We start from the raw sequence: 16,316 nt of genomic DNA on the forward strand, positions 1-16,316 counted from the left end.
CGTGAAAATGTGATTTTAATTGCATTTCTTATTTAAGGAAAACTCTGCACTTGCAAAATTGTGTTTTTTCGGAAAACATTTTAAGTAGATTTGTAATGGAAACACAGCTACTGTGTTTTATGGAGATGTTATATGATGGAATAAACACAAAGTGGGACTTCATTTTGAATTTTGAGGGTTTTTTAAAATTACAACAAACTTTATGATGAGGAATAAGGAGCATAGCATGAAGACGTTGTGCGGAAGTAGAGTAAGGTGAGGTGGAAGGTTCGCCCTCCAGCTGGACAACCAGCCTAAAGTAACCAGACCTACAGTGGAATGGTTTACTGTGAAATATGTTCTAGTTTTAAAATGGCCTGGTTAGGCTCTCTGTGAGGCCTGAGAGTATATGTTCCCAGATCTGTTTCACCCAATCTGACTGAACATGACCGTTTTTATGAAACCGACAGGCAGAAATTTTGGTCTCTGGATGTGCAAAGCAGGTAGAGTCATATCGCAAAAGTTTTGACTCAGGCAAGCTAAATGCAAATACATGCCACATTTTTCTTATATTTAATAGTTTGATCAAAAAAACTCAACACTTCACAATAATGTGAAGATTATGCAACGCTCCAAATACCATCATCCTGTTACTACGAAGCTCAGTCAGGTGGAAGTCCAGAATGTAGAACCTTTGGTGTTTTAGTCTTTATGTGAATCTGTGATTTCTATTTGTTTTTTATTTCCTTGTATTTTGATATAATTTTTTATAAATGAGGCTATTTGTGTATTGAATAAAAACAATGATGAATGACTTATTCATGTTGGAGTATCTCAAACAATGCCAGTAAAATGTGAGAGGACAAAATATGTTGAAAGTTCAAAGGTCATGGATAGTTTTGCCATTGTATGTTTCTAACAGCATTTCATAGAAGTGCTTCATGCTGAAGGGAGTCTCAGGCGTAACGGTTCTGATGTTCTTTGTGTTTCCTACAAGCAAAATGTGTTTTATAGTCACTCTTAATCATTAAATGTCACTAGTAATTATTATTTGCGCTTAAAGAAATAAAGAACTGGTATTATAGTTGCCCATCAACCACAAATATTGGACTGCTGCCTTTAACCCACGCTATAGCTGCTCTAAATAATATTCCCCTCTTTTTAATTTCAGATAGACAACCATAATACTAAATTTATTGCTAAGGTTGCTTCAGATCTCAGTCTGTGTGTTCTGGTGACATTTTCTAGAAGCGGCTCTCGACGCTGAGCAGAAGTGCTTTAAGATTTGTAATGCACAAATACATTTTACAAGAATAAAATCATAACCTCAACATCATTGAAACGTTAAAATCTGAATTCTTAAAAGGCCAATTTCTGTTTGGTTCAGCTGGAATATACTCTACCAAATACTCTGCAAGAAACATGTTTCACCGATTTAACGTTCAATTGTTAGTTCTGGACTTTAAGTGGGCCACTCTAACACAGGATTGGGCAATCCTGGTCCTTGAGGGCCGGTGTCCTGCAACTCTTAGATGTCTCCCTGGTCCAACACACTTCAATCCAATAGCTGAATCACCTCCTCAGTGCAGTCAAGTTCTCCTGCACATGACCTCATTATTTGATGCATCTAAAAGTTGCATCCCTGCAGGCCTGGAGTTGCCCACTGCTGCTCTAATACATGAAGAAGATTTGAAGGTCATCAACCTGAAGTGAGTCAGAGGAAAAGTGGGGATATTTTCCGGTTGAACTGTTAATTTTCTATCAAACACAGTGTTTCACATTAGTCTCATCTCATTGTCTCCCTGTGCTATAAGTCTTGCTATGTGACTTATGGCAAACTGATCTCTGCAGCTCCTCCAGAGTCGTCACAGGCCTCTAGGCTGATTCTGCCATTAACTCTACAGTATGTAATCGGTATTAAAAACATCTTTTTTGTTGTTACATATTTGTTGAAACTGTCACCATGTTGTGACAGTTTCGTCTCTGAGCTGCTATCGCCGTCTGAAGAAATACGTCGCTCAGTCAAAAACAGCCAATCAGAGCCAGGCGGAGGGACTTAGCGCTGTCAGTCATCCTCATGTACTCACTGCTCCATGTGGTAATCGCAGAGAAACCGTTAAAGGAAAACCGTTTATCCACCGTCGGCGGCATGAGGAAAGGTGATGGAACACGGTGGTAAACATTCCCCTGCCCAAACGGTTTTGGAACCTGCTGCAGGCATCAAAATGAAAACAAATCAGTAAAATTTACCCATTTGAACACTAAATATTTAATCTTGTGGTGTATTCAGTTGAATATAGGTTGAAAAGGATTTGCAAACCATTGCACTCTGCTTTTGTTTCAATTTTACACAATGACCCGACGTCATAGGAGTGGGGGTTGTAGATGAGTGAACTGGCTACTGTTGGTAATCTTATATGAATATTTTTATGTCAATGAAAGGTGCAGGAGCATCAGTCTGAAAAGCGGTGCTGCTCACCTGTCAGTCAGCGGCGTTAGAAGCTGCCAGTTTGGAGCAGCTGTTGCTCATGATGAGCTTGGAAATGTTTTTTATTTGTTTTTCAGCAGTTTCCACTCACAGCATATTAGGCATGACTGACAATTTTTGTGGTTGTGTTCAGGCACTTGCAGCTCTTGCGTCATATCTGGGAAACATGGGGGTGTTGGTCAGATATTTCAAAAATACTAAGTGACTGGAGCCTAGTGTAATGCAGCGTTGTCTAATATTTTTTTGTGTGTGTGCTGCAGCTTTCTTCCCAATTTAGCATGAAAGTTCTGTAAAAAAAAAAAATCTGGGTGGTAATATTTGAGAGAGAAACGTTTCTCAGACAGAGGGTTTTAATTAACTAGACAGTCAAAGTGCTTGTTTCTAATTATTCTTTATTGTTTTGTTTTCCTCTACGTCAAGCTATTAAATTTCAGTTATTCCTGAAATTTCAATAGAGACAAGTCATCGGCGTGAATGCCCAAGCTGGGAAAAAAATCGGAATACTCTCGTTTTTCAGAACGATACAAAAATAAAATAAATCCACGCCAGCAAAACTCTCCAAATGTCTCACCGCAGAAATAAAAAACAAAACTCTAATGTTATCACAGGATTTCTAAAAATTGTAAGGAGATGCGCCTTTCAAATACATGTGCTTTTTCTAAAAGACTTTTTAACAACCAAATGAAGACTACATGTTAAAACTTGCGTGGATCCTCTGTTTGTGTCCAGGCATCATCAAGGTGGGACGGTGGAACCCTCTGCCCATCCACTTCCTCACAGACGCTCCTGAAGCGACCGTGGCAGACATGCTGATGGAGGTCTATCACATGGTCACGCTCCACATTCAGCTGCAGAGGTCAGACTTCCTCCTTCCAACCAGCACTGGTTCAAAAAGCATGTAGGATCTCAGCTGGATGTCAGGTTGTTAGTCTACAGGGCAGCCGATGCGACTGCAGTGGTTTTCAGATGCTAAAGCCCTGATGGAGAACTATCTGCTATCTGTCTGCGTCAGATGTTCAGGGAGGGTTTAGGGGGGGGGGGGTCTGTTCGGTACTTCCTGGTTCCAGAGAAGAAATGAAGCAGCATTCTGATGAGCAGATAAGAACTGATAAACTCCACATGAGAGGGTTTATTTGTTTCTATTGTCGTGAAACATTCCAGCTAGGCTTGCTTATGTGTGTATCCAAAGCAAGGGCAGGGCTCTGTGCTGCTATTTTTTAGTCTGACTCATTTATTTAAAGTTGAAAATAAAATAGCTAAAAAACAACAACAACAACAAAAAACAAAACAAAACAAAAAGACAGTAGAAAGAAAGAAGTTCACGATGGAACTCTAATTTGCAGACAAGGTTAAACTCTCCTCTGACTCCAACTGATGGCAGCCCAACCTACTTTCTGACTTTTCGACTAATTATTTATTTGACCACTTGGGGGCACTCAGACTGTGTTTAAAGGGGTAGTCTTCTGTCAAATTGACTTTTTTAACCTTTATATCATGTTAATGTTATTTAATCCTCAAAAACTTACCTGGAGTGTTGCCTTGATTCTTTCATGCATGTTTGAGAAACTGTTTGATCTCCATGACAACCATCCAGCTGTTCAAAACCCCTGGGTGAACCTAACAACCTTTTCAGAGCTGCAGTTTCCAAGCTTCTGCCTCACAGAGCAGCCCTTTCCCACGACTCCCCCACTCAGCTCCTTCAGACTAGCCAGCAGCAATTAGCAAACATCTGGTTATTTATTGACAATAAAAGAGAGAGAAAAAAAACATCTCAAATGTTTTATGCAATATGCAGGTCAGGTGTGCTCTGTAAGAGACACACATTCTTCTTATAATCCAGGACTTCATAAAAAACAGTTGATTTTTTGTGTGAAGACAGATTGTTAGGCACTTCAATACATTCCCAGTTTTACCAGCTTGTGTTTAGCATTGTCACGGTTGCTAGGAGACAAGAGACCACATAATGTTTTCATGGTGCAAATCATTTTAACTGCCTTGTTGCTGAAATGCACTATACAAGTGAACTTTACTTGACCTGCCATACACCACTGTGACGGCAGGAATAAATCTGAAGGCTTGACCGTCCGATTACGCTGCTGCTAACTTTCTGTCTTTGCGGCCGACGAAGGAACCGGCCGGTCGGCGTGAATTTGGACTCAACCACTGTTTACCAAACTTTCTTCTCATTCAGCGCTCAAACAATCTTCAAATGAATTACTGCCACCTACAGGACTGGAGTGTACATCTAATGTATCTGCTCTGGTGTTCTTCCCTCTTTGAAGCAGACAGTTTGTGGTTCTGACTCATCCACAGTTCTTATGATATAGACTCCTCTCACTGTTACACATGGAGCTAATTTAAAATATTACAATATTCCCAATATTTCAAAATGCTCAATTAAGCAAACTTGTAATGTCATAACTAACAGTTTTACAGCATAAAGGGATTAGGGACACAAACATGTTGCTTTAAGGAGCAGCCTTACATTTGTTTGCCTCCAAATACTTTTAATAATTATGATGAAGTGGTTCTCCTAACACACCCTGTGTAATGATGTAAAACACGTTCCAAACGATTAGCGTGACTGATGCGTTTGTGTCTACGGATAGCAATAAATGATGTGTGTGTGTGTGTGTGTGTGGTTTTGATTTTTGTAGCTTTGCGAAGCTGGAAGATCTGCCCTGTGAGCAGTGGAACCACGCGACTGTCAGGAACGCTCTGAAGGAGCTGCTGAAGGAAATGAACCAAAGCACTCTGGCCAAGGAGTGTCCTCTGTCTCAGGTAGGCCGTTCAGGAGGCGTCCACCTCTAACCTCCCAGGAGAAGGGGGTTCTGGTTACTGCAGCACCGTCTCCTCAGCCAGTTACAAGTGTGGCACCCAGCCCTGCTCCCATAATGTGTGCAATGTGTTTGCATGTTGTGTTTAACGCCATCTCTGGTGGGGGTGTCGATGGCTGCATTAATTGCTAGCATATGTGTGTGTGGCTGGAGATTCCCCTTCTGCACTGTGCTGGCTCGGCTTTCCATGGGTGGCTTCCAGTCATGATTAATGTTTCTCTGCTTCTATTGTGTGTGTGTGTGTGGGGTGTGTGGGGGTGTGTGTGTGTGTGTGTGTAAATGCCATGTGGGTGTTGCGTGAGTCAAAGCATTTCATATGTTGTTAGTTATTATTTATCTTTTTCCTCTCTCCTTCCCTCAGAGCATGATTTCCTCCATAGTGAACAGTTCTTACTATGCCAATGTCTCCACTGCCAAATGTCAAGAGTTTGGCCGTTGGTATAAGAAGTACAAGAAAATCAAAGGTAAGGCCAATACTCACGCAGTCTTAAGTATGGGTTGGGCGATATGGACTTTACGTTTTATCATAATATTTTGTGGTAATATTGTGATAATGATAAAAGTGATGATAAGAACTCTTTATTATTGCTTTTTTAGCTAACACAGCAAACATAAATACAGCTCTTGACAAGCAAACTTGTTTGTAGAGGAGAAAATAGTAAAACTAACAATTCTGAGGATTCAGACAGTTTTTTTTTACATCAACTGAAACTTATAATGACAACAATAAATAGGAATTCTTATCATGATAAATGATAAATGATGCGATAAATGTCAACCCACAATTTAAAATACTCTTAAAATGTTTAAGCAAGGCAACATGCAAATGCAATGCTTTCATATTCCATGAGATTATTTTAACCATAATGCTTTAACAATATATTCCACAATTAACTGAAGTCAGAATAAGGAAAAATGAAATGCAAACTTTGATTGAATTAAAAATTTGTTTTTTAGGAAAGATTTCTGATCTGCAGTGTCCACAAAGCTTTGATCCGGTGTCCGATAATGTAATATTTAAGAATTCTAGAAAATATGACAACAATGCTGTGTGATAGACTGGTTGCTGATAAGGCAGGTTCAATCATTTTAAAACAAGAGCAAACACTTTATGTAGCTCATATAAATACCTTTTTTAACAAGTTTAGTATTTTATATGAGCAGTTAGCATGAATGATATAACAGTTCCTGTGTGTATTTGGCAGAAAGTTTCCTCAACTCTGAGATTTCCAAAGGACCAACCAAAGTTTCCAAATCCTGCCTGTTGCAGTAAGGGTGCTGTTGTCTAGGCTCCGTTTTGGAATCCCATCCAACTGAAATCAGACACAGTAACTAAAACGTGTTAAAGTTTATGGGGCGTCGCAGACGGCTCTCAGTTTCCTGAGTTTGACCGAGATAGACCTGCGAAAAAAGTGTTTCTATTGCAGTTTAGTAAAATGCAGTCATTTCAGTGCCGCTGAACAATCACCTCATCCCAGTGGGAAAACGTTTTTCTAAATTCTATTTATTTTCACAATTCCAATGTCGACGCAGCTACTGACTCTCTGCTCGTTGTTTTAAGCAGGGGATTACCTGGAGAAGATGTGGGCTGGCCGCGACGCCGCAGACATTAAAAGTAAGACTTTAACTCTCTCAGGTCACTTTTTGTATTTTTTGTTTTTTTGGTGCTTGTTTAACGTTGCTTCTCTTGACTCCAGTTGAGAGGGACAACATGTCGGACTTCTGCGTGCTGGGGCCGAGGCCCCCGCCCCACCTGGCTCAGCTCACCCACCTGAGTGCCGGCGGCCCCCTCCTCAAAGCAGGATCCGGGGACCCTCAGGCCCCATCGCAGCCACTTCAGCAGCCCCCTCTGCCCCAACAGCAGCCATCGCCTCACGGCCCCCTCCACCACAGCCCCCCCCTCCGCACAGGGCAGGTGCCTCCTCCTCCCCCGCCGCCTCCGCCGGGTTCGCTGCAGCCCCTGCTGGGGCCAGGTGGGCTCCTCTCGCCCCAGCTCTCCCCGCAGCTGGTTCGCCAGCAGCTCGCCATGGCCCACCTCATCAACCAGCAGCTGGCCGTGAGCCGCCTGCTGGCCCACCAGCACCCTCAGAGCCTCAACCAGCAGTTCCTCAACCACCCGCCCATCCCCCGGGGTTCCACCAAAGGAGCGGGCGACCATCCCGGGAGCAACCCTTCGGCCGCCGAGGTGTCCTCTGAAATCTACCAGCAGGTCAGGGATGAGCTGAAGAGGGCCAGCGTGTCCCAGGCCGTGTTCGCCAGGGTGGCCTTCAACCGCACACAGGTATGAGCTCTGGGGCATTGGGCACCACTCTGTAGGCTGCTACCATGTGTTTCACTGAAAACGATGAGTGACTATTACCCGACTTCAGTCAAGGTTTTGTTAACACTCAATTGGCGAATTAAAATGTTGACTTTAATAACAATAAATTCAGTTTAAATAAGTTGAGAGGTGTTTGAGGTAAAAAGGCTTTACAGGTTAGTTAAAGGGGCAGTGTTATGTGTTTTCAGGCACATTTTGTAGCGGAAACATGTAGGCAACAAATTTGCATATATGTTTTTTAAGTAAACAGAACTAATTAGGTTTTACAGTGTATGATGCTCTCCATCGCATCATACCGTTGCATTCTCAGTCACTGAAGACATCCAGTAGCTCATCCCAAGCATCAGAACGTCTATAAAGGAAGGGCCCCTCTATCTTGTCCTGTGGTCCCTGTGATTAGCAGCAGCTTGCTGGGTCATTGGGTCCCAGCAGCACAAACACCTGATGCATTCAGGCTGCGCTGAGCTGCTTACAGCACGCCCCATTAGACCAGAGTAACAGGAGGAGGCTCAGGGAGGCCAGGTGTGATGGAGGGAGGCAGCTTTGTGTCTGTTTATAGAGCTGCACTTACATGTGAAGTCACCCAGTCACACGCTATCAACCACACCGTTACCCTTTCTTAGCTTCTAATATTCAAATTAGAGCACCGTGTTAATACCTGACCTGTATTCAGGGAGCATCGATGATCTCATCAGAAATGATGGCAATCAACAATTTAGAACGATAAGCAATTGCAAGATTTATTCATTAAAAAAACATTCTTTATTGGAGTCCAGCAGGTTAAATGTTCTCAGCCCAAATAATAAAATAATGTTTTTGAGTACATCTTTGAGGAGAAGACTCCTGCGCAGATGTCCACTTTGTTCTGTTCTGTTAGATCCAGCTGAGAAATCCCACTGGAAGCTCTGGTTCTCCACCAGACTGAACAAGTAATTGGTTTTGCTCATTGCTAATACACAGGCCTGTCACAATAAATCAACTCATCAATTAATTGCATGATACATAAAAGCAAGCTCTGTAATTTGTATTTGCATAATTTATCATTTTCTCTTTCTAACAAAAACTAGATGACAAATTCTTCAGACTGGTGTTTTGGTCTCAACCAGACCTTTTTTTTTTTTTTTTTGAAGGACAATTTTGTTTACAGAGACTTTATAATTATTATTTTTTTGTTTATTTATTTTGGATATTTAAAATGTCTTCTAGTTCCAGCGTTACATGTTAGATGCTCATTAGAATTGAAAGTTTATTGATCTTTAAGCATTTGTTCTTGTATTATTATGTCATTACTCTTATATTACTTGGAAATGGTCTCAAAATAACAATATTGTTGTCTATCCCAATCATTTCTGGGACAATTTATCATCCAGCAAAATTTGTTATCCTGACCGGCCTACTAATGCACAGTTTGTCCCACCAACTAGTTAGCTAGCTAGTTAGCTTACTAACTGACTTACTTACGCACCCACTCAATTTACACACTTACAGTATAACTTTCAGGATACTCTATAGTTCTTACTTCCACCTAGCCTTTCAGGTATGGAAAGGTAATGCGAAATTCATGAGCACATGTATTACTAGAAGTTATTTTATAAATATGCATTGTATTGTTTAGAATGACCTGGATCACTCTGCAGGTGTGACCTAACGTTGCCAGTTGTTTGGCATCTAGAGTTTCCTTCTCCTTTAGAAACAGGAGGCAGTTTTAGCTGAATGCAGGATCAGATGTCTGGTTTGGCAATGAACATTAAGATCATTGCTTAAATTACTATCCAACCAATTAAAGTAAAGCATTTTCTCATAAATACTTACTAATTATAAAAATAATAGAAAGGTAAAATATGACTAAATAATGAAATGGATCAAAAGGAAGGTAAGTCGACACCAGTAATGTGTTTATAATAAAAGCTAATCTGACTTTAACTTTAAAAAGTTGGAGCCTAAAACTAGTCAAATGAACGACATTTAAAATATTACACTGTGTGATGTATTTTTTTAGACAAAGAAAGCCTAGAAACTGAAATAGTGGTTGAGAACAATCTGTACAAATTAAGAGGTTTTTGGTTAGCATTAATCTATCAAACTGGATTCATCAAATTGGCCAAAATCCCCTGGATTCAGTCCTGATTTTTCTCCATTACTCATTAATTGCAACCCAGTGTAAAAATTCCAACTTTTCCAGTCCGTAAAAACATTAACAAGGGCATGTTCTGTAATATCCTAATTACATCAACCCAAAAGCAGCAAGTCAGATCTTAAATCAAACCATAAATCTGCTTTGACCAGTGAAAACCTGATTGGTGCATGTGTAATAATAATAATGGAGGTTTGCAAAGTTGCTCCAAGAAAAACCACAAGCTGTCTGGCCCCAAGCCTTTTTTGGGGGAGATGAGAACAAAGACAAGATGTTTGGCTTCTAATGCCTGGCCACATATCTGGAAAAACCAAAATTCATCAAATGGACACAAACGGGTGTGTGCCATTCACTGAGAGCGGAGCAGGGTTTGATGAATTCCAACTCAAAAATATCAAACACACAGTGATTGGTTTGTCTAGTCAATAGCTCATCAAAACCAAAGAGTGCTTTAGTTTCACACAGTGCTAAACTGTGGGGAGGGTGAAGGCAAAGAAACTAAGTCAAATGGTTTATAAAACATGAAAGAGACAGTTCAGTTTTTTGTAAGCTCATAAGCAGGTGGTATGTGTCACTTCACTTAGCAAACATTTATTGATTGGTTTTAGCTTGATTCAGGCCCACTGCAAAGGCAGTATCATGTAAAACCAACTATTTCAAGCTTTACATCTTGTTATTATGTTATTTCCTGATCAAAATCATATGCGGAGTTTTGACTTGATTCTTTCATGCATGTTTGAGAAATCCATAAATCTCCCATGACAACCATTCAGCTGTGGAAAACACCTGATGGGACCGAGCGCCGCCTTCGAGACGGCGGCGCCTTAGAGCTGCAGCTTCCAAACTTCAGTGATTCAGCTCCTGCAGACTAGCCAGCGGCAATTAGCAAACACCTCATGGAATTCATTATACAGACTACTTTAATATACAAAAACGCTGTTAAAGGGTTAATAGAAGAGCCATGTTGTGATGTCTTCCTGAAGGCAGAGTTTCAGAAAGAGCAGGAGTTTGGCAGAGGCCAATTTTAAGGCATTAAATCAACAAGTTGATAACAACTGATTGTGCTATAAAACAGCGTTATGTGGCTGGAAAACAAATCTTCTTTAAGACACTCCAAGTCCTCCTGGTCTTTTCCCCTCACTACTGAAACCCTGAACTATCCCTTGAAATACTCTGAATGTGGTCAGTGGGTGACATTGGCGATGTGTTTGGGTTGTGTTGGTCAGGGCTTGCTGTCGGAGATCCTGAGGAAGGAGGAGGACCCCCGCACGGCGTCCCAGTCTCTGCTGGTCAACCTCAAGGCTATGCAGAACTTTCTGAATCTGCCAGAGAGCGAGAGAGACCGCATCTACCAGGAGGAGAGGGAGCGCACCATGAACCCCTCGGTGGGGCTGCCCTCCTCCAACTCCACCAACCCTGGAGCCCAGCGCCTCACGCAGGTTAGAAGTCTCCTCCAACCTCAAAAAACATGAAAACAGAGATTTTGTTCATTTTTTTTACATTTGAAGTGATGCAAACGTTGAACTGGGCCTCTATGTGTGTTTGTGCATAGAAAGTGTGGGAGAGGAGCCTGGACGACCCAATAGCTCCTGACACCTGGGCATCCATCTGGAAGAACAAGACGAAGATCTCCAACTCTGTGAGTTATCTGCCATCTTTAACCTGACTGCTGCCCAGAACTCCGACCCCAAGCAGCCTTAAAAGCCTTCAGAGGAGCTCGCTATAAACAATAAAGCGGCATTCAGCAAGTTCACCCAGCAGCTTGGCAGCGGCGGTGATAAGGCGCCGCCTCTGATGTCAGGGCATATGCCCATTCATGGCCGCAGCCATGAATATGTTGCCCCGTTCTTATTATGGCTATGTAAAATTATCTTAGCATGGTTTACACTGGGGGAATGTAAGCGAGCTGGTCCGTGCACGTCTCGCGGACGACTTCAAACGGTGTGTATACAAGCTCTGGGAGAGGCAGCCCACGTCGGCTCGAACAGAAACAGCCCAGAGAGACAAAAGAGGGGGTTCTTAATGACTTGATCTGTAAACACAGGTCATGTGGAGACGTGTGCCGCAGATGTGCAGAGAACGCGACGCGTCTGCTGAGAGCGTTTCGCCTCGATCATCAGCTGATAGCCTTCCACGCACATGGTCCCACTCTGCAGAGAAATGTCAGAGTGGTTTCAGAGAGGAAATGGGCATCAGGTGATAGAGAGCAATAACTTGCCGCCAGGGCAGTTCGTATCAATGTTGTCGTAACTATTGGAGATTGCACAGATTCGATATTAATATCTGTATCGGTCCCAATATTAAAAGAAATCTAGGTTGGGTATCCGTGACGATGTAACAGATCCGGAAGAGCAGATCTATTCAGTCTAATTCTATGCTATGTGTTCTGAGTGATGCAGAACACATAGCACACTATTATTCCAAATCCCTAATTCAACTTGAACCATTTGAAAAACGGTTTGAAAGTTTATTTTTACGTTTCACCAGGATAGTTAGCCTATTGTTTTTGTCAGTTTCAGTTTCTTTATTATTTATTTTACGTTGGCTGTAAAATAAATCAAGTCCTTCCCCTCCTTGTTCTTTGCTACGCTGCAGTTAGCCCAGCCTGATTTGAATGCTATCGCTAGTTAGTGTAGCAGTTAATGAACACAGATAAACGATTTTCCTGTACAGTGAGTTGTTTCTCTGCCATCAACACATTGTGAGTACATGAGATTGATTGACAGCGCTAAGCCCCTCCTCCTGGCTCTGATTGGTTGTTTTTGATTGGGAACAGTTCATAGTTTTAGATGGCAATAGAAACTCAGGCAGGAGGATCTATTCACAGATTATCTGTCTCATATAATAATGTCACAAAATGGTGAGATTTTTAATAGATATGGAATAAAGATATTGTTTAGTTAAATACTGTTGCTTTAGAAGCACACAGGTGGCACTCTTTCTAATGGTAACAGACAGTGTGTTTTAGCACTTTCGTCCTTTAACAGATTATTCTGTGAGAACGGAGGCTTTCTAAGTTGAACCTCACACCGCGTCACTTTGTGACCCTGCACTGTTCTTCTCCCCCCAGCCGAAGCCGTCCGCCCCAGGTCCAGACCTGCCTCTGAAGCTGGAGACACTGGTCAACATCACGTCGGGCATCTACGACGAGATCCAGCAGGAGATGAAGAGAGCCAAAGTGTCGCAGGCTTTGTTTGCCAAGGTGGCAGCCAACAAGAGCCAGGTGAGCTGGGAGAGGAGGCTCCGACCGGCCGGGGGTTCTGTCTGGATCAGAGTCCAAAAGATATAAATGAGTCCAAAAAAATCCCCTTGGAGAAAACTGCTTTAAGAAGCTATTAAAGCAACAGGTGGGACAGAGAAGATCCAGAACTGTGATAAGATGGACTGTAGAGCTTTAAATGTGGCTGCAGCCTGTGGTGCTGTTTGCAGACAGTTTTAGATGTCGACCTTTCCAATACTTTAAAATCTCACTGGAGGATGTACAGTAAATTGTATTGCTGAAAGTGGGAAAATGCCTCCATGCTCTGTCCAGCTTTAGAGTTACTGCATCTGTTCTCTACAGCAACACAATGCTGGAAGTTCATCTAAAGATAACTCACATGAAGACATTCTTGTATGGAGAATATAAAAAGGAAATATGTGTATTTAATTATGTAATTTTAGTTTATGAGGAATAGATTATTGGAGGTTTTTTTGTTGGTACCTGACATTTTTGAAAGCTTCCTTATCCATGTTGTGTGACATTGCGATCAGAAACTTCAATATATTTAATTGCGATTTTATGTAAGACAAAAATGTGTTTCATTATTAAGATGAAGGAAATTATCTTTCAAAATTATTTACAGACGAAGTTTTATGATAAGTGGTGTGGATTTATCCTGGGTGGAAAACGCTAACAACTTTTCCAGTTTTGCACATGTAAGGACTAAAAGTTTTGCCTGACTGAACGGAGAGCGTCGATGAACTTTACAAACCAATTATTTTTATTCAGCCACCTCAGTCATCCTCCAAATTTGAGTCTGAACTTTGACCTTTCCTTGGTGTCCATGATGCTAAAACTGAACAGCTGCATTAGATAGAAGTCGACACTATTTACTACCTAGTCAGGCTGCACCAGTTGCATGTTTCTGGCTGATCACTGATTACCAGTGTATTAAAAATCTTGAGCTGCAAATTCCAATTTTGGCCGATACCAATTTATGTCTTGTCTGAAACATTGCTAAATATAGTAATAAAGTGGATGAGTTGCCAACAGTTGGGTGTCTCCAAACATATAGAGGTGACCTTGTGGGCCAGTCTGTCAGTCTGTCACGGCAGAGCAGAAGAGGACAGTGGTTGATTAAAAGGCCTTTGCAGAGGTAGATAAAAATCGGTGGATAAGATCAGCTTCATGTGTAAAAATGGGCAGTTCACCGATTTCCCAAAATTTAGAAAATCGGCACCAATAAATCGATGCACCCCTACTACCTGTTTGGCTTCTGTAGGCAACTTTTTGGATTTGATTCGGGTTTAACAGAGTAAGTGGGGCTGAAATAAATAATGTATGACACATCTTTGGCCTTTTTATTTGAAAAGAATGTTAAAAACTTATTAGCGTTTTCATTTCTTTTTCAATTGTGCACTACTTTGTGTTGGTCTGCCTCATATAATCCTAATTAAATACATGAAAGTTTGAGGTTATAGCCTGACAAAATGTGAAAGAGTTCAGGATCTGTAGAGTGAGCAGCAGCAGCGTCTGACTCATAGACGGCCGTCTAGATGTCTGTGTACACAGGACGTGTGGGTGTGTGTGTGCATGCAGGACATGAGTCTCCTCTGTGTGTCGGTGGTGTGCTCCGTCCCCCAGGTCGGGGGTTGTGGGGGTCCGTGGGGGTGGCGGAGGGTCACGGCTCGGTGCACCCATCTGCTGCAGCTGGCCAGGAGGACGGAGATGATCAGGCTATTAGCGGCACATGCTGCCCGAGGAGGCTGGCTGAACACAGCAGTTGGCGGCACAAACTGGAGCAGTCTAGCAGACATAATTGAATCCTCTCCGTCTTCCTCATTAAACATCCCGTAGATCCACGACTTTTCCGCTCAATTTAAACTGCTACTTTGTACTTTTTTGTGAGGGTTGGTGAAGCTACCCGTAATAGTTCTCTTGCCCTGCAGCAGGAAGCTGCCGTGTCACTGTGAGCTGGTTGGAAAAAGGAGAGAACTTCAGAGGAGGACTCGATTCAAAAATGTAATCTCAGAGGTGTGCGATTAATCACGATTATTCACAATGCCTAGAGTTCCTGTGGAGGGGTTTTTAGCAGAAAGCGATAAGAAACTGAACGCTGCAGGTCTGAACGGAAGCCCCTCTCCTCCGCAGGGCTGGCTGTGCGAACTGCTTCGATGGAAGGAAAACCCCAGCCCTGAGAACCGCACCCTGTGGGACAACCTGTGCACCATCCGGAGGTTCCTGGCGCTGCCGCAGGCTGACAGGGACTTGGCCTACGAGGAGGAGTCCCGACACCATCACAGCGAACGGCTGCATACCGTCCTCCACCTGCCGCAGGACGCTCAGGTAAGGACTCCTCACTGTGTGGACGGACTGGCTGATTGACTCCGGAAGCAGGTGGCAAACGCTGGAGTATGCATTTCTGGTTGGTTGAACCTTTTGAACTCTGATTGGTTCTGAAGCATTGAGGCAAAACACCCATTTACACCGACTGGACTGAAAAAGAAACCAGGGTTGTAATGGTTTTGGGTTTTCCAGTTTTATTTCATTCTGACTTTTTTTTTAATCTCATTCAGTTATTTTTTAAAGTTTGCTTGTTTTTGTTAGTTATTATTACTTAAATATTGTTTAGTTTCGGTTTAGCTCGTATTAGTCATAGCAGTAGTTTTAGTTTATTTCATACTTTGACCTTTTTGAATTTTGCACTAAAAAGTAACCAAAGTATTGGGATTATTTATTCACCGATTGGTTATTGAATTGACTACATAGAAGAAAACATTTTCAAAAAATGGATTCAGTTATTGTTGAACACCCAGCTGACTGTTTTATAACAACCTTTGCTGTTTTGGGGTTTTTTTTGTGGAGTAGCTTGAGGAGGAACATGGAGAATTTATCGACAGCTGATGTAAACTATTTATATGGAGGGGAAAAAGATCACATTAGTTCAAAAGACTAATAAATAGATACATAAACACAGAAACCAAGGATAGTATCTCTGTGATTTCAGAATGTTTTCGGATATAGTTCCAGTTAGTTATAGTTCTTCCCCATAAATAAAGATTTTTGCTTTTGTGAGTTAACATGTTTTCTCAATGTCAGATTTGATTATTTCATTAGTTTTAGTTAACTGTAATAACCTTGAGACAAACTTTGCTGCCATCTTGTTTTTCCTCCATGTCTCTCTTCAACACCTCATTTGCTTTTTTTTTTTTCCAAAATATGAAACTTTTTTTTCCTCCTCTGGATGTGTCCACCGTCACGCAGCTCATTTGTCATTATTACCCTCATATTTATTCTGCATGGGGCCGTTTGATCTCATGCACATGTGTTTGTGTGTCCCTGCGTGGCCCTCTGGA

The 16,316-nt window shown here is 41.9% G+C and overlaps 1 protein-coding gene across 4 annotated transcripts in view; it reads left to right on the forward strand.

Annotated features, from left to right (window-relative positions):
• satb2 (SATB homeobox 2) overlaps positions 1 to 16,316 on the forward strand; it is a 63,270-nt gene that overhangs the window by 30,602 nt on the left and 16,352 nt on the right. For 2 of the 4 annotated variants that reach the window (XM_032568091.1, XM_032568093.1), the window contains exons 4-12: positions 3,197 to 3,323; positions 5,125 to 5,248; positions 5,666 to 5,768; positions 6,866 to 6,919; positions 7,002 to 7,585; positions 10,985 to 11,197; positions 11,311 to 11,397; positions 12,829 to 12,981; positions 15,112 to 15,306. In XM_032568091.1, the coding sequence (XP_032423982.1) occupies positions 3,197 to 3,323; positions 5,125 to 5,248; positions 5,666 to 5,768; positions 6,866 to 6,919; positions 7,002 to 7,585; positions 10,985 to 11,197; positions 11,311 to 11,397; positions 12,829 to 12,981; positions 15,112 to 15,306 (1,640 nt within the window). The remainder of the gene's footprint in view (positions 1 to 3,196; positions 3,324 to 5,124; positions 5,249 to 5,665; positions 5,769 to 6,865; positions 6,920 to 7,001; positions 7,586 to 10,984; positions 11,198 to 11,310; positions 11,398 to 12,828; positions 12,982 to 15,111; positions 15,307 to 16,316) is intronic. The other 2 variants (XM_032568092.1, XM_032568094.1) reach the window with 1 other exon arrangement.

Source organism: Xiphophorus hellerii, chromosome 7, assembly GCF_003331165.1.
Source record: "Xiphophorus hellerii strain 12219 chromosome 7, Xiphophorus_hellerii-4.1, whole genome shotgun sequence".
NCBI lineage: Eukaryota > Metazoa > Chordata > Actinopteri > Cyprinodontiformes > Poeciliidae > Xiphophorus > Xiphophorus hellerii.